This window comes from Cherax quadricarinatus, chromosome 30 (assembly GCF_038502225.1).
Source record: "Cherax quadricarinatus isolate ZL_2023a chromosome 30, ASM3850222v1, whole genome shotgun sequence".
Taxonomy (NCBI): Eukaryota; Metazoa; Arthropoda; class Malacostraca; order Decapoda; family Parastacidae; genus Cherax; species Cherax quadricarinatus.
The window spans coordinates 8,807,113-8,828,502 of NC_091321.1; the positions used below are offsets into that span (position 1 = coordinate 8,807,113).

General features: G+C 38.7%; 1 protein-coding gene across 3 annotated transcripts in view; it reads right to left on the reverse strand.

Annotated features, from left to right (window-relative positions):
• Positions 1–21,390, reverse strand: part of LOC128692622 (uncharacterized) — a 422,893-nt gene that overhangs the window by 263,457 nt on the left and 138,046 nt on the right. For all 3 annotated transcript variants that reach the window (XM_070089869.1, XM_070089868.1, XM_070089870.1), the window contains exons 3-5: positions 19,342–19,528; positions 18,862–19,084; positions 16,998–17,103 (exon numbers count right to left, since the gene is read on the reverse strand). In XM_070089869.1, coding sequence (XP_069945970.1) covers positions 16,998–17,103; positions 18,862–19,084; positions 19,342–19,528 — 516 coding nt within the window. The remainder of the gene's footprint in view (positions 1–16,997; positions 17,104–18,861; positions 19,085–19,341; positions 19,529–21,390) is intronic.

Sequence of the window (21,390 nt, forward strand, 5' to 3'; positions counted from 1 at the left end):
GTTGCAGTTTAAAAACTGTAGTGTAAAGCACCCTTCTGGCAAGACAGTGATGGAGTGAATGATGGTGAAAGTCTTTCTTTTTCGGGCCACCCTGCCTTGGTGGGAATCGGCCAGTGTGATAATAAAATACTAAATAAAATACTAAAGTGTCTTAGCATCTTAATTATTTCATGTCTTATTGTTTTTTACTATAAACCTGTACAGTACACTACTGTATTAAAACTAAATATCAAAAAGCACCTTTGGCAAAAACAAAAAAAATGCCAGGACAGAATTTTGCTGAGTGAATTTAATATATTTGTCTGCTAATATTGTTTTTCACATTAAATGAATTCTTTGCTCATTTACACGTGCAAGGTTCACTAAGGCACACGGGTTGACACTTGAACAGGTGGACATATTCATCAATTGCCTCATTACTTAAACGTCCTGAGTTTGAATCCTGGCAGGATGAAACACACAGTAAAGTTTCTTTGTTCCCTTTGTTCTCATTCGCCTCTTAACAAATGCATGTACGTGCATGTTGGTCAATTGCTGCGAGTCATATCCTGGGAGATGGTCAATGCTTGGCTATGAGCATCTTGGTAAGCCAAGAACTTCATCTACCCAATCCAGGTATACCACTCATAAACTTGCTTTTGAAAACAGCGAATTCTCCCTCTCTGAATATTCTTATAAAAAGCTAAGAAATGCTTGGAGATAAGTAAATAAAGCAGGGGTTTGGGATATTTGCTGTTTAGAGGGACATCTAAACCATTGCATCAGTGCACCTCTAGCAAGACAGTGATAATGTGAATGATGGTAAAAGTGTTTGTGTTTTGAGTCACTCTGCCTTGGTGGGAGACAGCCAGCATGTTAAATTGTATGTATGTATGTATGTATGTATGTATGTATGTGTGTATGTATGTATATATATCTATATATATATATATATCTATATATATATATATATATATATATATATATATATATATATATATATATATATATATATATATATATATATATATATATATATATATATATATTTTTTTTTTTTTTTTCAACAAGTCGGCCGTCTCCCACCGAGGCAAGGTGACCCAATAAAGAAAGAAAATCCCCAAAAAGAAAATACTTTCATCATCATTCAACACTTTCACCTCACTCACACATAATCACTGTTTTTGCAGAGGTGCTCAGAACATAACAGTTTAGAAGCATATACGTATAAAAATACACAACATATCCCTCCAAACTGCTATATCCCAAAACCCCTCCTTTAGAGTGCAGGCATTGTACTTCCCATTTCCAGGACTCAAGTCCGGCTATATAAAAATAACAGGTTTCCCTGAATCCCTTCACTAAATATTACACTGCTCACACTCCAACAGATCGTCAGGTCCCAAATACCATTTGTCTCCATTCACCCCTATCGAACACGCTCATGCACGCCTGCTGGAAGTCCAAGCCCCTCGCCCACAAAACCTCCCTTACCCCTTCCTTCCAACCTTTTCGAGGACGACCCCTACCCCGCCTTCCTTCTCCTACAGATTTAAATGCACTCCATGTCATTCTACTTTGATCCATTCTCTCTAAATGACCAAACCACCTCAACAACCCCTCTTCAGCCCTCTGACTAATATTTTTATTAACTCCACGCCTTCTCCTAATTTCCACACTCCGAATTTTCTGCATAATATTTACACCACACATTGCCCTTAGACAGGACATCTCAACTGCCTCCTCGCTGCTGCATTCACAACCCAAGCTTCACACCTATATAAAAGTACTGGTACTACTATACTTTCATATATTCCCTTCTTTGCCTCCATAGATAACGTTTTTTGACTCCACATATACCTCAATGCACCACTCACCTTTTTTCCTTCATCAATTCTATGATTAACCTCATCCTTCATAAATTCATCCGCTGACACGTCAACTCCCAAGTATCTGAAAACATTCACTTCTTCCATACTACTACTCCCCAATTTGATATCCAATTTTTCTTTATCTAAATCATTTGATACCCTCATCGCCTTACTCTTTTCTATGTTCACTTTCAACTTTCTACCTTTACACACACTCCTAAACTCATTCACTAACCTTTGCAAGTTTTCTTTAGAATCTCCCATAAGCACAGTATCATCAGCAAAAAGTAACTGTGTCAATTCCCATTTTGTATTTGATTCCCCATAATTTAATCCCACTCCTCTCCCGAACACCCTAGCATTTACTTCTTTTACAACCCCATCTATAAATATATTAAACAACCATGGTGACATTACACATCCCTGTCTAAGACCTACTTTTACCGGGAAGTAGTCTTCCTCTCTTCTACACACCCTAACCTGAGCCTCACTATCCTCATAAAAACTCTTTACAGCATTTAGTAACTTACCACCTATTCCATATATATGTAACATCTGCCACATTGCTCCCCTATCCACTCTATCATATGCCTTTTCTAAATCCATAAATGCAATAAAAACTTCCCTACCTTTATCTAAATACTGTTCACATATATGCTTCAATGCAAACACTTGATCTACACATCCCCTACCCACTCTGAAACCTCCTTGCTCATCTGCAATCCTACATTCTGTCTTACCTCTAATTCTTTCAATAATAACCCTACCATACACTTTCCCTGGTATACTCAATAAACTTATCCCTCTATAATTTTTACAATCTCTTTTGTCCCCCTTCCCTTTATATAAAGGGACTATACATGCTCTCCGCCAATCCCTAGGTACCTTCCCCTCTTTCATACATTTATTATACAAAAGTACCAACCACTCCAGCAATATGTACTTCCCCCCCTGCTTTTAACATTTCTGTCATGATCCCATCAGTTCCAGCTGCTTTACACCCTTTCATTCTATATAATGCCTCACGTACCTCCCCCACACTTACATTCTGCTCTTCTTCACTCCTAAAAGATGGTATACCTCCCTGGCCAGTGCATGAAATTACTGCCTCCCTTTCTTCCTCAACATTTAAAAGTTCCTCAAAATATTCTTGCCATCTACCTAATACCTCCCTCTCCCCATCTACTAACTCCCCTACTCTCTTTTTAACTGGCAAATCCATACGTTCCCTAGGCTTTCTTAACTTGTTTAACTCACTCCAAAAATTTTTCTTATTTTCATTAAAATTTCTTGACAATGCCTCTCCCACTCTAACATTTGCTCTCCTTTTGCAATCTCTCACCACTCTCTTCACCTTTCTTTTACTCTCCATATACTCTGCTCTTCTTATAACACTTCTGCTTTGTAAAAACCTCTCATAAGCTAATTTTTTCTCTTTTATTACACCCTTTACTTCATCATTCCACCAATCACTCCTCTTTCCTCCTGCCCCCACCCTCCTATAACCACAAACTTCTGCCCCACATTCTAATACTGCATTTTTAAAACTCATCCAACCCTCTTCAACCCCCCCCCCACTACTCATCTTTGCACTAGCCCACCTTTCTGCCAATATTCGCTTATATCTCACCCAAACTTCCTCCTCCCTTAGTTTATACACTTTCACTTCCTTCCTACTTGTTGTTGTCACCTTCCTCTTGTCCCATCTACCTCTTACTCTAACTGTAGCTACAACTAAATAATGATCCGATATATCAGTTGCCCCTCTGTAAACATGTACATCCTGGAGCCTACCTATTAACATATATATATATATATATATATATATATATTGCTGGTTTCTTTTTCTGTCTCATAAACACGCTAAGATAACAGGGATATCTTGCTACTCCTACTTACACTTTGGTCACACTTCACAGACACACACATGCATATATATATATACATACATCTAGGTTTTTCTCCTTTTTCTAAATAGCTCTTGTTCTTTTTTATTTCTTCTATTGTCCATGGGGAAGTGGAAAAGAATCTTTCCTCCGTAAGCCATGCGTGTCGTATGAGGCGACTAAAATGCCGGGAGCAATGGGCTAGTAACCCCTTCTCCTGTATACAATTACTAAAAAAGAGAAGAAGAAAAACTTTATAAAACTGGGTTGCTTAAATGTGCGTGGATGTAGTGTGGATGACAAGAAACAGATGATTGCTGATGTTATGAATGAAAAGAAGTTGGATGTCCTGGCCCTAAGCGAAACAAAGCTGAAGGGGGTAGGAGAGTTTCAGTGGGGGGAAATAAATGGGATTAAATCTGGAGTATCTGAGAGAGTTAGAGCAAAGGAAGGGGTAGCAGTAATGTTAAATGATCAGTTATGGAAGGAGAAAAGAGAATATGAATGTGTAAATTCAAGAATTATGTGGATTAAAGTAAAGGTTGGATGCGAGAAGTGGGTCATAATAAGCGTGTATGCACCTGGAGAAGAGAGGAATGCAGAGGAGAGAGAGAGATTTTGGGAGATGTTAAGTGAATGTATAGGAGCCTTTGAACCAAGTGAGAGAGTAATTGTGGTAGGGGACTTGAATGCTAAAGTAGGAGAAACCTTTAGAGAGGGTGTGGTAGGTAAGTTTGGGGTGCCAGGTGTAAATGATAATGGGAGCCCTTTGATTGAACTTTGTATAGAAAGGGGTTTAGTTATAGGTAATACATATTTTAAGAAAAAGAGGATAAATAAGTATACACGATATGATGTAGGGCGAAATGACAGTAGTTTGTTGGATTATGTATTGGTAGATAAAAGACTGTTGAGTAGACTTCAGGATGTACATGTTTATAGAGGGGCCACAGATATATCAGATCACTTTCTAGTTGTAGCTACACTGAGAGTAAAAGGTAGATGGGATACAAGGAGAATAGAAGCATCAGGGAAGAGAGAGGTGAAGGTTTATAAACTAAAAGAGGAGGCAGTTAGGGTAAGATATAAACAGCTATTGGAGGATAGATGGGCTAATGAGAGCATAGGCAATGGGGTCGAAGAGGTATGGGGTAGGGTTAAAAATGTAGTGTTAGAGTGTTCAGCAGAAGTTTGTGGTTACAGGAAAGTGGGTGCAGGAGGGAAGAGGAGCGATTGGTGGAATGATGATGTAAAGAGAGTAGTAAGGGAGAAAAAGTTAGCATATGAGAAGTTTTTACAAAGTAGAAGTGATGCAAGGAGGGAAGAGTATATGGAGAAAAAGAGAGAAGTTAAGAGAGTGGTGAAGCAATGTAAAAAGAGAGCAAATGAGAGAGTGGGTGAGATGTTATCAACAAATTTTGTTGAAAATAAGAAAAAGTTTTGGAGTGAGATTAACAAGTTAAGAAAGCCTAGAGAACAAATGGATTTGTCAGTTAAAAATAGGAGAGGAGAGTTATTAAATGGAGAGTTAGAGGTATTGGGAAGATGGAAGGAATATTTTGAGGAATTGTTAAATGTTGATGAAGATAGGGAAGCTGTGATTTCGTGTATAGGGCAAGGAGGAATAACATCTTGTAGGAGTGAGGAAGAGCCAGTTGTGAGTGTAGGGGAAGTTCGTGAGGCAGTAGGTAAAATGAAAGGGGGTAAGGCAGCCGGGATTGATGGGATAAAGATAGAAATGTTAAAAGCAGGTGGGGATATAGTTTTGGAGTGGTTGGTGCAATTATTTAATAAATGTATGGAAGAGGGTAAGGTACCTAGGGATTGGCAGAGAGCATGCATAGTTCCTTTGTATAAAGGCAAAGGGGATAAAAGAGAGTGCAAAAATTATAGGGGGATAAGTCTGTTGAGTGTACCTGGTAAAGTGTATGGTAGAGTTATAATTGAAAGAATTAAGAGTAAGACGGAGAATAGGATAGCAGATGAACAAGGAGGCTTTAGGAAAGGTAGGGGGTGTGTGGACCAGGTGTTTACAGTGAAACATATAAGTGAACAGTATTTAGATAAGGCTAAAGAGGTCTTTGTGGCATTTATGGATTTGGAAAAGGCGTATGACAGGGTGGATAGGGGGGCAATGTGGCAGATGTTGCAAGTGTATGGTGTAGGAGGTAGGTTACTGAAAGCAGTGAAGAGTTTTTACGAGGATAGTGAGGCTCAAGTTAGAGTATGTAGGAAAGAGGGAAATTTTTTCCCAGTAAAAGTAGGCCTTAGACAAGGATGTGTGATGTCACCGTGGTTGTTTAATATATTTATAGATGGGGTTGTAAGAGAAGTAAATGCGAGGGTCTTGGCAAGAGGCGTGGAGTTAAAAGATAAAGAATCACACACAAAGTGGGAGTTGTCACAGCTGCTCTTTGCTGATGACACTGTGCTCTTGGGAGATTCTGAAGAGAAGTTGCAGAGATTGGTGGATGAATTTGGTAGGGTGTGCAAAAGAAGAAAATTAAAGGTGAATACAGGAAAGAGTAAGGTTATGAGGATAACAAAAAGATTAGGTGATGAAAGATTGAATATCAGATTGGAGGGAGAGAGTATGGAGGAGGTGAACGTATTCAGATATTTGGGAGTGGACGTGTCAGCGGATGGGTCTATGAAAGATGAGGTGAATCATAGAATTGATGAGGGAAAAAGAGTGAGTGGTGCACTTAGGAGTCTGTGGAGACAAAGAACTTTGTCCTTGGAGGCAAAGAGGGGAATGTATGAGAGTATAGTTTTACCAACGCTCTTATATGGGTGTGAAGCGTGGGTGATGAATGTTGCAGCGAGGAGAAGGCTGGAGGCAGTGGAGATGTCATGTCTGAGGGCAATGTGTGGTGTGAATATAATGCAGAGAATTCGTAGTTTGGAAGTTAGGAGGAGGTGCGGGATTACCAAAACTGTTGTCCAGAGGGCTGAGGAAGGGTTGTTGAGGTGGTTCGGACATGTAGAGAGAATGGAGCGAAACAGAATGACTTCAAGAGTGTATCAGTCTGTAGTGGAAGGAAGGCGGGGTAGGGGTCGGCCTAGGAAGGGTTGGAGGGAGGGGGTCAAGGAGGTTTTGTGTGCGAGGGGCTTGGACTTCCAGCAGGCATGCGTGAGCGTGTTTGATAGGAGTGAATGGAGACAAATGGTTTTTAATACTTGACGTGCTGTTGGAGTGTGAGCAAAGTAACATTTATGAAGGGATTCAGGGAAACCGGCAGGCCGGACTTGAGTCCTGGAGATGGGAAGTACAGTGCCTGCACTCTGAAGGAGGGGTGTTAATGTTGCAGTTTAAAAACTGTAGTGTAAAGCACCCTTCTGGCAAGACAGTGATGGAGTGAATGATGGTGAAAGTTTTTCTTTTTCGGGCCACCCTGCCTTGGTGGGAATCGGCCGGTGTGATAATAAAAAAAAAAAAAAAAAATAATAAAAATATACATATATACATATATACATATATATATATATATATACATATATATATACATATATATATATATATAGAATTGATGAGGGAAAAAAGGTGAGTGGTGCGTTGAGGTATATGTGGAGTCAAAAAACGTTATCTATGGAGGCAAAGAAGGGAATGTATGAAAGTATAGTAGTATCAACACTCTTATATGGGTGTGAAGCTTGGGTGGTAAATGCAGCAGCGAGGAGACGGTTGGAGGCAGTGGAGATGTCCAGTTTAAGGGCAATGTGTGGTGTAAATATTATGCAGAAAATTCGGAGTGTGGAAATTAGGAGAAGGTGTGGAGTTAATAAAAGTATTAGTCAGAGGGCCGAAGAGGGGTTGTTGAGGTGGTTTGGTCATTTAGAGAGAATGGATCAAAGTAGAATGACATGGAAAGCATATAAATCTATAGGGGAAGGAAGGCGGGGTAGGGGTCGTCCTCGAAAGGGTTGGAGAGAGGGGGTAAAGGAGGTTTTGTGGGCAAGGGGCTTGGACTTCCAGCAAGCGTGCGTGAGCGTGTTAGATAGGAGTGAATGGAGACGAATGGTACTTGGGACCTGACGATCTGTTGGAGTGTGAGCAGGGTAATATTTAGTGAAGGGATTCAGGGAAACCGGTTATTTTCATATAGTCGGACTTGAGTCCTGGAAATGGGAAGTACAATGCCTGCACTTTAAAAGGAGGGGTTTGGGATATTGGCAGTTTGGAGGGATATGTTGTGTATCTTTATGTGTGTATGCTTCTAGACTGTTGTATTCTGAGCACCTCTGCAAAAACAGTGATAATGTGCGAGTGTGGTGAAAGTGTTGAATGATGATGAAAGTATTTTCTTTTTGGGGATTTTCTTTCTTTTTTGGGTCACCCTGCCTCGGTGGGAAACGGCCGACTTGTTGAAAAAAAAAAAAAAAAAAATATATAGGTAGTAGGCTGGTAGACAGCAACCACCCAGGGAAGTACTACCGTCCTGCCAGATGACTGTGAAACAGAAACCTGTAACTGTTTTGCATGATGGTAGGATTGCTGGTGTCTTTTTCTGTCTCATAAACACGCTAGATAACAGGGATATCTTGCTACTCCAACTTACACTTTGGTCACACTTCACAGACATGCACATGCATATATATATATACATACATCTAGGGTTTTCTCCTTTTTCTACATAGCTCTTGTTCTTCTTTATTTCTTCTATTGTCCATGGGGAAGTGGAAAAGAATCTTTCCTCCGTAAGCCATGCGTGTCGTATGAGGCGACTAAAATGCCGGGAGCAATGGGCTAGTAACCCCTTCTCCTGTAGACATTTACTAAAAAAGAGAAGAAGAAAAACTTTATAAAACTGGGATGCTTGAATGTGCGTGGATGTAGTACAGATGACAAGAAACAGATGATTGCTGATGTTATGAATGAAAAGAAGTTGGATGTCCTGGCCCTAAGCGAAACAAAGCTGAAGGGGGTAGGGGAGTTTCGGTGGGGGGAAATAAATGGGATTAAATCTGGAGTATCTGAGAGAGTTAGAGCAAAGGAAGGGGTAGCAGTAATGTTGAATGATCAGTTATGGAAGGAGAAAAGAGAATATGAATGTGTAAATGCAAGAATTATGTGGATTAAAGTAAAGGTTGGATGCGAAAAGTGGGTCATAATAAGCGTATATGCACCTGGAGAAGAGAGGAATGTAGAGGAGAGAGAGAGATTTTCGGAGATGTTAAGTGAATGTATAGGAGCCTTTGAACCAAGTGAGAGAGTAATTGTGGTAGGGGACCTGAATGCTGAGGTAGGAGAAACTTTTAGAGAGGGTGTGGTAGGTAAGTTTGGGGTGCCAGGTGTAAATGATAATGGGAGCCCTTTGATTGGACTTTGTATAGAAAGGGGTTTAGTTATAGGTAATACATATTTTAAGAAAAAGAGGATAAATAAGTATACAAGATATGATGTAGGGCGAAATGACAGTAGTTTGTTGGATTATGTATTGGTAGATAAAAGACTGTTGAGTAGACTTCAGGATGTACATGTTTATAGAGGGGCCACAGATATATCAGATCACTTTCTAGTTGTAGCTACACTGAGAGTAAAAGGTAGATGGGATACAAGGAGAATAGAAGCATCAGGGAAGAGAGAGGTGAAGGTTTATAAACTAAAAGAGGAGGCAGTTAGGGTAAGATATAAACAGCTATTGGAGGATAGATGGGCTAATGAGAGCATAGGCAATGGGGTCGAAGATGTATGGGGTAGGTTTAAAAATGTAGTGTTAGAGTGTTCAGCAGAAGTTTGTGGTTACAGGAAAGTGGGTGCGGGAGGAAAGAGGAGCGATTGGTGGAATGATGATGTAAAGAGAGTAGTAAGGGAGAAAAAGTTAGCATATGAGAAGTTTTTACAAAGTAGAAGTGATGCAAGGAGGGAAGAGTATATGGAGAAAAAGAGAGAGGTTAAGAGAGTGGTGAAGCAATGTAAAAAGAGAGCAAATGAGAGAGTGGGTGAGATGTTATCAACAAATTTTGTTGAAAATAAGAAAAAGTTTTGGAGTGAGATTAACAAGTTAAGGAAGCCTAGAGAACAAATGGATTTGTCAGTTAAAAATAGGAGAGGAGAGTTATTAAATGGAGAGTTAGAGGTATTGGGAAGATGGAGGGAATATTTTGAGGAATTGTTAAATGTTGATGAAGATAGGGAAGCTGTGATTTCGTGTATAGGCAAGGAGGAATAACATCTTGTAGGAGTGAGAAAGAGCCAGTTGTGAGTGTGGGGGAAGTTCGTGAGGCAGTAGGTAAAATGAAAGGGGGTAAGGCAGCCGGGATTGATGGGATAAAGATAGAAATGTTAATAGCAGGTGGGGATATAGTTTTGGAGTGGTTGGTGCAATTATTTAATAAATGTATGGAAGAGGGTAAGGTACCTAGGGATTGGCAGAGAGCATGCATAGTTCCTTTGTATAAAGGCAAAGGGGACAAAAGAGAGTGCAAAAATTATAGGGGGATAAGTCTGTTGAGTATACCTGGTAAAGTGTATGGTAGAGTTATTATTGAAAGAATTAAAAGTAAGACTGGGAATAGGATAGCAGATGAACAAGGAGGCTTTAGGAAAGGTAGGGGGTGTGTGGACCAGGTGTTTACAGTGAAACATAAGTGAACAGTATTTAGATAAGGCTAAAGAGGTCTTTGTGGCATTTATGGATTTGGAAAAGGCCTATGACAGGGTGGATAGGGGGGCAATGTGGCAGATGTTGCAGGTGTATGGTGTAGGAGGTAGGTTACTGAAAGCAGTGAAGAGTTTTTACGAGGATAGTGAGGCTCAAGTTAGAGTACATAGGAAAGAGGGAAATTATTTCCCAGTAAAAGTAGGCCTTAGACAAGGATGTGTGATGTCACCGTGGTTGTTTAATATATTTATAGATGGGGTTGTAAGAGAAGTAAATGCGAGGGTCTTGACAAGAGGTGTGGAGTTAAAAGATAAAGAATCACACATAAAGTGGGAGTTGTCACAGTTGCTCTTTGCTGATGACACTGTGCTCTTGGGAGATTCTGAAGAGAAGTTGCAGAGATTGGTGGATGAATTTGGTAGGGTGTGCAAAAGAAGAAAATTAAAAGTGAATACAGGAAAGAGTAAGGTTATGAGGATAACAAAAATATTAGGTGATGAAAGATTGGATATCAGATTGGAGGGAGAGAGTATGGAGGAGGTGAATGTATTCAGATATTTGGGAGTGGACGTGTCAGCAGATGGGTCTATGAAGGATGAGGTGAATCATAGAATTGATGAGGGGAAAAGGGTGAGTGGTGCACTTAGGAGTCTGTGGAGACAAAGAACTTTGTCCTTGGAGGCAAAGAGGGGAATGTATGAGAGTATAGTTTTACCAACACTCTTATATGGGTGTGAAGCATGGGTGATGAATGTTGCAGCGAGGAGAAGGCTGGAGGCAGTGGAGATGTCATGTCTGAGGGCAATGTGTGGTGTGAATATAATGCAGAGAATTCATAGTTTGGAAGTTAGGAGGAGGTGCGGGATTACCAAAACTGTTGTCCAGAGGGCTGAGGAAGGGTTGTTGAGGTGGTTCGGACATGTGGAGAGAATGGAGCGAAACAGAATGACTTCAAGAGTGTATCAGTCTGTAGTGGAAGGAAGGCGAGGTAGGGGTCGGCCTAGGAAAGGTTGGAGGGAGGGGGTAAAGGAGGTTTTGTGTGCGAGGGGCTTGGACTTCCAGCAGGTGTGCGTGAGCGTGTTTGATAGGAGTGAATGGAGATGAATGGTTTTTAATACTTGACGTGCTGTTGGAGTGTGAGCAAAATAACATTTATGAAGGGGTTCAGGGAAACCGGCAGGCCTGACTTGACTCCTGGAGATGGGAAGTACAGTGCCTGCACTCTGAAGGAGGGGTGTTAATGTTGCAGTTTAAAAACTGTAGTGTGAAGCACCTTTCTGGCAAGACAGTGATGGAGTGAATGATGGTGAAAGTTTTTCTTTTTCGGGCCACCCTGCCTTGGTGGGAATCGGCCAGTGTGATAATAAAAAATAATAAATAATATATATATATATATATATATATATATATATATATATATATTATATATATATATAAATATATATTTTTTTTTTTTTTTTTTTTTCAACAAGTCGGTCATCTCCCACTGAGGCAGGGTGACCCAAAAAAGAAAGAAAATCCCTAAAAAGAAAATACATTCATCATCATTCAACACTTTCACCACACTCACACATTATCACTGCTTTTGCAGAGGTGCTCAGAATACAACAGTTTAGAAGCATATACGTATAAAGATACACAACATATCCCTCCAAACTGCCAATATCCCAAACCACTCCTTTAAAGTGCACACATTGTACTTCCCATTTCCAGGACTCAAGTCCGTCTGTATGAAAATAACCGGTTTCCCTGAATCCCTTCACTAAATATTACCCTGCTCACACTCCAACAGATCGTCAGGTCCCAAGTATCATTTGTCTCCATTCACTCATATCTAACACGCTCATGCACGCTTGCTGGAAGTCCAAGCCCCTCGCCCACAAAACCTCCTTTACCCCCTCTTTCCAACCCTTTCGAGGACGACCCCTACCCCTCTTTCCTTCCCCTATAGATTTATATGCTTTCCATGTCATTCTGCTTTGATCCATTCTCTCTAAATGACCAAACCACCTCAACAACCCCTCTTCTGCCCTCTGACTAATGCTTTTATTAACTCCACACCTCCTAATTTCCACACTCCGAATTTTCTGCATAATATTTACACCACACATTGCCCTTAGACAGGACATCTCCACTGCCTCCAACCGTCTCCTCGCTGCTGCATTTACCACCCAAGCTTCACATCCATATAAGAGTGTTGGTACTACTATACTTTCATACATTCCCTTCTTTGCCTCCATAGATAACGTTTTTTGACTCCACATATACCTCAACGCACCACTCACCTTTTTTCCCTCATCAATTCTATGATTAACCTCATCCTTCATAAATCCATCCGCCGACACGTAAACTCCCAAGTATCTGAAAACATTCACTTCTTCCATACTCCTCCTCCCCAATTTGATATCCAATTTTTCTTTATCTAAATCATTTGATACCCTCATCACCTTACTCTTTTCTATGTTCACTTTCAACTTTCTACCTTTACACACATTCTCAAACTCATCCACTAACCTTTGCAATTTTTCTTTAGAATCTCCCATAAGTACAGTATCATCAGCAAAAAGTAACTGTGTCAATTCCCATTTTGAAATTGATTCCCCATAATTTAATCCCACCCCTCTCCCGAACACCCTAGCATTTACTTCTTTTACAACCCCATCTATAAATATATTAAACAACCATGGTGACATTACACATCCCTGTCTAAGACCTACTTTTACCGGGAAGTATTCTCCCTCTCTTCTACACACCCTAACCTGAGCCTCACTATCCTCATAAAAGCTCTTTACAGCATTTAGTAACTTACCACCTATTCCATAAACTTGCAACATCTGCCACATTGCTCCTCTATCCACTCTATCATATGCCTTTTCTAAATCCATAAATGCAATAAAAACTTCCCTACCTTTATCTAAATACTGTTCACATATATGCTTCAATGTAAACACTTGATCTACACATCCCCTACCCACTCTGAAACCTCCTTGCTCATCCGCAATCCTACATTCTGTCTTACCTCTAATTCTTTCAATTATAACCCTACTGTACACTTTTCCTGGTATACTCAGTAAACTTATTCCTCTATAATTTTTACAGTCTCTTTTGTCCCCTTTCCCTTTATATAAAGGGACTATACATGCTCTCCGCCAATCCCTAGGTACCTTCCCCTCTTTCGTACATTTATTAAACAAAAGTACCAACCACTCCAACACTATATCCCCCCCTGCTTTTAACATTTCTGTCATGATTCCATCAGTTCCAGCTGCTTTACCCCGTTTCATTCTACGTAATGCCTCACGTACCTCCACCACACTTACATTGTGCTCTTCTTCACTCCTAAAAGATGGTATACCTCCCTGGCCAGTGCATGAAATTACTGCCTCCCTTTCTTCCTTAACATTTAAAAGTTCCTCAAATTATTCTCACCATCTACCTAATACCTCCATCTCCCCATCTACTAACTCCCCTACTCTGTTTTTAACTGACAAATCCATACTTTCCCTAGGCTTTCTTAACTTGTTTAACTCACTCCAAAATTTTTTCTTATTTTCATTAAAATTTCTTGACAGTGCCTCTCCCACTCTATCATCTACTCTCCTTTTGCACTCTCTCACCACTCTCTTTACCTTTCTTTTACTCTCCATATACTCTGCTCTTCTTATAACACTTCTGCTTTGTAAAAACCTCTTATAAGCTACCTTTTTCTATTTTATTACACCCTTTACTTCATCATTCCACCAATCACTCCTCTTTCCTCCTGCCCCCACCCTCCTATAACCACAAACTTCTGCCCCACATTCTAATACTGCATTTTTAAAACTATTCCAACCCTCTTCAACCCCCCCCCCCCTCCACTACTCATCTTTACAATAGCCCACCTTTCTGCCAATAGTCGCTTATATCTCACCCGAACTTCCTCCTCCCTTAGTTTATACACTTTCATCTCCCTCTTACTTGTTGTTGCCACCTTCCTCTTTTCCCATCTACCTCTTACTCTAACTGTAGCTATAACTAAATAATGATCCGATATATCAGTTGCCCCTCTATAAACATGTACATCCTGGAGCCTACCCATCAACCTTTTATCCACCAATACATAATCTAATAAACTACTTTCATTATGTGCTACATCATACCTTGTATATTTATTTATCCTCTTTTTCATAAAATATGTATTACTTATTACCAAATCTCTTTCTACACTTAGCTCAATTAAAGGCTCCCCATTTACATTTACCACTGGCACCCCAAATTTACCTACTACTCCCTCCATAACATTTTTACCCACTTTAGCATTGAAATCCCCAACCACCATTACTCTCACACTTGATTCAAAACTCCCCATGCATTCACTCAACATTTCCCAAAATCTCTCTCTCTCCTCTACACTTCTCTCTTCTCCAGGTGCATACACGCTTATTATAACCCACTTTTCACATCCAATCTTTATTTTACTCCACATAATCCTTGAATTAATACATTTATTGTCCCTCTTTTCCTGCCATAGCTTATCCTTCAACATTATTGCTACTCCTTCTTTAGCTCTAACTCTATTTGAAACCCCTGACCTAATCCCATTTATTCCTCTCCATTGAAACTCTCCCACCCCCTTCAGCTTTGTTTCACTTAAAGCCAGGACATCCAGCTTCTTCTCATTCATAACATCCACAATCATCTCTTTCTTATCATTTGCACAACATCCATGCACATTCAGACTTCCCACTTTGACAATTTTCTTCTTATTCTTTTTAGTAATCTTTACAGGAAAAGGGGTTACTAGCCCATTGTTCCCGGCATTTTAGTTGACTTTTACAACACACATGGCTTACGGAGGAAAGATTCTTATTCCACTTCCCCATGGATATAAAAGGAAAATTAATAAGACCAAGAACTATTAAGAAAAAATCAAAGAAAACTCAGATGAGTGTGTATAAATAAATGTGTACATGTATGTGTAGTGTGACCTAAGTGTAAGTAGAAGTAGAAGTAGCAAGACATACCTGTAATCTTGCATATTTATGAGACAGACAAAAGACATCAGCAATCCTACCATCATGTAAAACAATTACAGGCTTTCGTTTTACACTCACTTGGCAGGACGGTAGTACCTCCCTGGGTGGTTGCTGTCTACCAACCTACTACCTGTAAACTTAAATTTCTAGAGCGCTTTAAATGTCATAATATATTACGTGTGGGTGGGGTGGTCTGGCTGGCTACCATACCTACCAGACTTGATTTCTTACAATAAATATTACTCAACTCTCACCCTACATTAAGACTATAAATATTTTAAGGTAAGTAATGAGTGTACTGTGTGTGTATTTTACTTTTTATTGTTTTTAATGCCTAGTTCTATTGCTAACTTAATATATGTTGGTGTAAACTTGTTTCTGGCATTTATGTGCATTTATAAGTGGAAAAAAATAGCATTCTGCTTTCTGGCGATGTCCGCTTTCTGGTGGTAGCCTGGAACCTAACCTGCCATATGAGTGGGGCACTACTGTATGGGAGAATAACATTCTTAACCAAGCAAGAGTATTCACAGACTTCAGAATGATTCTTTTGGATAAAATTACTGGATGTAATACATAATTTCATGATATATGTACACACCATAACATATACTGTATATGACACAGTACAATATTCATGAAATTATGACTTATCAAAATAAGTGTTTGAGCTAAAATGGATACTATTTGTGAAAACAGATAAATAAATATCATTACAACAAATATGTAGTGACAGCTCTAGGTGTTTTCCTTTACAGTACTGTGCTATATTGTAATACATATCATTTGTGATTAAGTCAAAAAAGTAATGCCAGCAAAGGAAAAAATGTACTAAGTGAGAAATATGATTAAACTAATGCTTTAATCTCATCAATAAAAAAGTCATATATAGCACTAAACTTAAATTTCCACTAACAGATCAGTACACAGAGATGCTTCAAAAGGGGTACAAAAAATTATTATTTTTGGTAAAATTGTATATAATCAATGATAACACGGCCACAGAGCACTATCATGAAGTGGTTCGTATTCTAATAAACTTCTCTATGCTAATATATGCAAAGTTAATGGATGTAAAGGGAAGGGAAGAGGCTTGGGTTAAATTTGTGCTTGGGAAGGTCTACCAAGGACAGATATTTACAAAGTAGGGATAATCCTGCTAATATTAAAAAATGAAATTTTCTGCATTATAATCCGTTTTATTATTTACTCTCGAAAGTTTCCTCAATACTAAGAATACCTTCTCTTTACCTTTAAAAAATTCCAAAGATTATGAGAAAAATAATCTTCATCACAGATTTGTGGTACCATATACATGTAGATAACTTAAACTGTGAAAAAACTTAAAGGGAACACAAACTCAGCCTATGCCTCTCCTTACCACTACAAATGTAAAAGTAATACAAGCATTACACAAATAAAGAAAAAATTACCACCAGTCTAAACTTACTGCACTAGATGCCTGAAAATTGATGACTCTACCTGAACTCTGGCACTTGCACTCATTGATTAATCTCAATAAACTATTAAATTAAAAAAACACTTACCAAGCTTTTCATCAAGAACACTTCAAATTAATTAATGTCCTACATAGAGAAAAAGTAAAAATAAAAAAATTCAAATCAAGTTAGTTACACTTACTGCCTGTTTGTTTCAGGTGTGGGAAGGTCACCGATGGTGGTGAGAGTGAGGGTGGACCAGTACACAGAACCAAGGTATTTTCTTGATAATGTCTTAAAGGCAGAATCTGAGGAGAAAATCATGAAGAATTCATTACTGAATAACTACTCAAAACTATAATCAAGATTACCATAACTGTAGTACAATATATCCCTTTTTATCTAAATATTATTATTTGATTATTGCAAAATACAAGCTTCCCAGTAAGGAACATTTTTAAATGACCAAAGCTGCAGTATTTCAAATCTAGAAAATAGCCAGACTCATAACCAAAATTTAGTCATTACTCTTTAATATAATGTTGCTAATCTATCTGTACTAGTGGCAATATTATATGCACAGTTATCTCTGACATGCAACAATTTGTTTCCAATTGTTAATTCTCTTCAATATTTTTTATAATTTATGGCTCATCAAATGTAGGACAGGTGGTAACATGCCAATACTCTTTTTAACTGCATCACTACTAAGTGCATCTCTGCAACTTTTTAAGTCAAAACAAATATTGTTTGGCTAAGTCCTTGTCACATTAAAATATGGTCATTTATAAAAGCTACCAGGAATTTTTTAAGTTCTAATATAATTTTTAAATTTTTGTTAATATATTATTATTATTATTATTATAATAAAAAAAGAAGCGCTAAGCCACAAGGGCTATACAGCTTTGTTAATATAGTCCTGAAATTTTCATATCACCAAAATTATTTATAGACTGTCATCCTCAGGATCAAAGTCATACTGGTTTCGAAGAACGCTTTTATATCAAAAGCTCATCTATCAAAATCAATACTCTTAGATGTAACACACACAATTAATTTATCCACTCTTGATTATATGCTGGCACATCATTTAGAGATGGTAAATTGTCATAAACAGAAAATGACTGTACCAAGATTTAAAAACAGGGAAGAGGTAAACTCTATAAACCAGGGTTCCTCAGAGCCTGGTTGCCTTTCACTGAGTCACAAGCAATAGGAAGGACCATTAATCACACTGAGCAGGTAGATTTCAAATTGACTTATCAGTTATCTTTGTTGTATGTTCATTAATATAATGAATTACTTTAAATTATTAAAATATGGCATGATTCTAATGGGTCAAAAAACTTTACCTGTTATGGTATTTTAGATTTTTAGAATTGAATCGAATAGGATCGTGAGGATACGTGATATTATAGCACTCGATAATGGTAAAAAAATTAAATGGTACTTTATCCTATAGGCTTGTCTCACTAATGTGTGCAGCCATTCAAACAGTGGAAAAAATTATTTAGGACATTCACTCCTAAAAGAAAATAAGAAATTGAGTATGATGTAACATTTATACAATAATTTTTCATTAAAAAAATGTGTGTGGAGGACTTAATATTCCATACTCAGACTACATTACTTAATTATAGTGAATAATTTAGTCATAAAAATTTTCCTAAAATAGCTTTACAATTATATCCTAGAGGATTCTTATTGTTAGTTCAATAGTACAAATGCTAAAAAATATCACTTATCAGGTTTGTCAATCTCAGGACTTGTATCAGGCATAAAGCATTTTTCCCTTGGTATATATGCAGTGAAAGCAGAAGTATTTCTGTTAGTGCATATAGGTATGCTGATTTTACTCTCTATTTAATATAGTATTCTTGAGGTTAGTGTACATGTGAAATGTAGCTTTATTGACTCTTCTGCGATTGATAGGCTTTAAAGCTAATAACAAACTATTAGATCGTCTATTAAACTGGTTTGTTAATGGTACAGTATGATACTGAATTATCAAATAATACCAACCTGAGTGTGGGCGGGGAGGATGTGAATGAAAATAAAGCACTCACCATCATGATAGGGATAGGTCCAGTCTCCCCTGAAGTGCTCGGCCTCTGAGAGCATGTAGTAGAAGCAGCCAAACCAGTGAGCGAGGAGCAGAAGGATGTGTATGAGGTTCATCACCCGCCACATGTTGGGATATAACGTACGTGACTCCACCATATAATAATAGTTGTACACGCGATACACCTTGATAAATCTTGGAAATCTTATGATAGGGTGAGTACCAATCTAAAACAGAGAAATTCAATAAAAAAATATTTCTTTTACTTGGTGGAATTAATACATAAATAATTTGCCAATTAGTTAATTATACTACACAAAGAATTTTGAGATATTAAGTACTGACTAGTTTCAGGCCCCCCTCCCCTTTCTTGTGTTATTTATGTACATTACTGCTGTCCTGAATGTCATCATAGTATGTCATTGCTTGTCACCAAGATTTACATTTCTTTATAACAAATTAATGCATCAGGAAGAGTACTTACCACAAATTGTAAAAAATCTAATGGGAAAAGAGATACAAGGTCAAGCATAAAACTCCTGGAATGCATGTAGTGGTTGGCGAGCTTCTTGAAGTCGTACACTATAAGGCCCTGCTCAAGGTAACCCGTCCGAAACTGTACCAGGATATCCAGCAGAAAGATCATATCTGTAAGCCCATCACTCAGGTACCTGTAAGCAAAGGCACCACACTGATCACAAGTTCTGTATGCAACATTAAAAAAGAGGGAGAAGCTTACGACGACGTTTCGGTCCGACTTGGACCATTGACAAAGTCACAGTGTGACTTTGTCAATGGTCCAAGTCGGACCGAAACGTCGTCGTAAGCTTCTCTCTTTTATGTGCGGGTTATTTGTGTATCGTTCCAGTCACGGTATTGTGCCTTTTTGTTATTTAAAAAAAAAAAAAAAAAAAAAAAAAAGAGGGTCAAGAAAGTACATGGCAATGTGATTAATGTGTTCATGTGACTTATAAATTTAGTTCAAATGCCAGGAATGTGTAATTAAGCTAGAGCTTTTGATCAATGAGATATATGAACAATGCTGGGGTATCTTTACTGTTTAAATGTTTTGCCTGTACAACAGGCTTCTTCAGACACTTACAAGCAAATATAATACTGGAGATGGTAAAAGTCATTTTGACTTGATCAATCTGTTGCCCTTGATAGGTGGTGATCAGTTCCTCAAGCCTAAAACACAGGCATATGGGCAGATTAGAGCAGATGTGAAGAGAAGTAGCTGGAGTTGACATCAAAATCCAGACTTGTTCTGCATACTCTCTCTCTTTACAATACTTGTCATACCTTCTACCTTTGGTATACCACTGATGAGTTCCAAGAGTTTTTCTACTCCCAGAGCCTGGCCTTGAGCCAGGCTGTTGCTGCTGGTGGCCCACTGACCCACATATCCACCACAGCCTGGTTGATCTGGCACCTGGTGAAGATACTTGTCCAGTTTCCTCTTGTCAACACCATTTCCCAGTCAACCTCTCGAAGTGCTGTCTTTTCTTTTTTTTTTCTCTCTCTCTTTTAAGCATTGTAGAATTAAATTTTAGATGAAATTATTTGTACCAAGAACTTCATATTATTGTACACAGTTCTCAATTCCTTGTCCGTTATCAATTCTCTTGATAAGTGGCACTGGACTACATCTAAGCTATATGAATATATCCACATATCCAGAAAAAATATTGTAACCAGTTTTGTGATCTTGGTGCTTGGATTTAACTGGGCACTGAAGAACTTCAGGATTGCTCTTGACAGGAAATGTTTACCTGGAGAGGGTTTCGGGGATCAACGCTCCCGCAGCCTCATATGGGACCAGGCTTCATGCTGGATCAGGGCCTGATAAACCAGATTGTTGCTGTAGGCCGCATGCAACCCAACGTACAAACCACAGCCCATCTGGTCACATACTGGCTTTAGGTGCCTGTCCAGCACCTTCTTGAAGACAGCCAGGGGTCTATTGGTAATCCCCCTTATGTATGCTGAAAGGTAGTTGAACAGTCTTAGGCCTCTGACACGTATTGTGTTGTCTCTTATCATGCTAGCAGCACCCCTGCTTTTTATTACGGGGATGTTGTATCGTCTGCCAAGTCTTTTGCTTTTGTAGGGACTGATTTTCGTGTGCAAGTTTGGTACTAATCCCTCTAGGATTTTCCAAGTGTATATAATCATGTATCTCTCACACCTGCATTCTAAGGAGTACAGGTTGAGGAACTACAAGCGTTGCAAGTAATTTAGGTGTTTTATCACAGTTATGTGTGCCGTGAAGGTTCTCTGTACATTTTCTAGGTCAGCAATTTCACCTGCCCTGAAAGGTGCTCTTAGTGTGCAGCAATATTCCAGCCTAGATAGAACAAACGACCTGAAGAGTGTCATCATGGGTCTGGCATCCCTAGTTTTGAAGGTTCTCATTATTCATCCTGTCATTTTTCTAGCTAATGCAATTGATATGTACATTGTTATGGTCTTTGAAGGTGAGATCCTCTGATATGATCACTCTCAGGTCTGTTACATTAGTTTTTCATTGTAT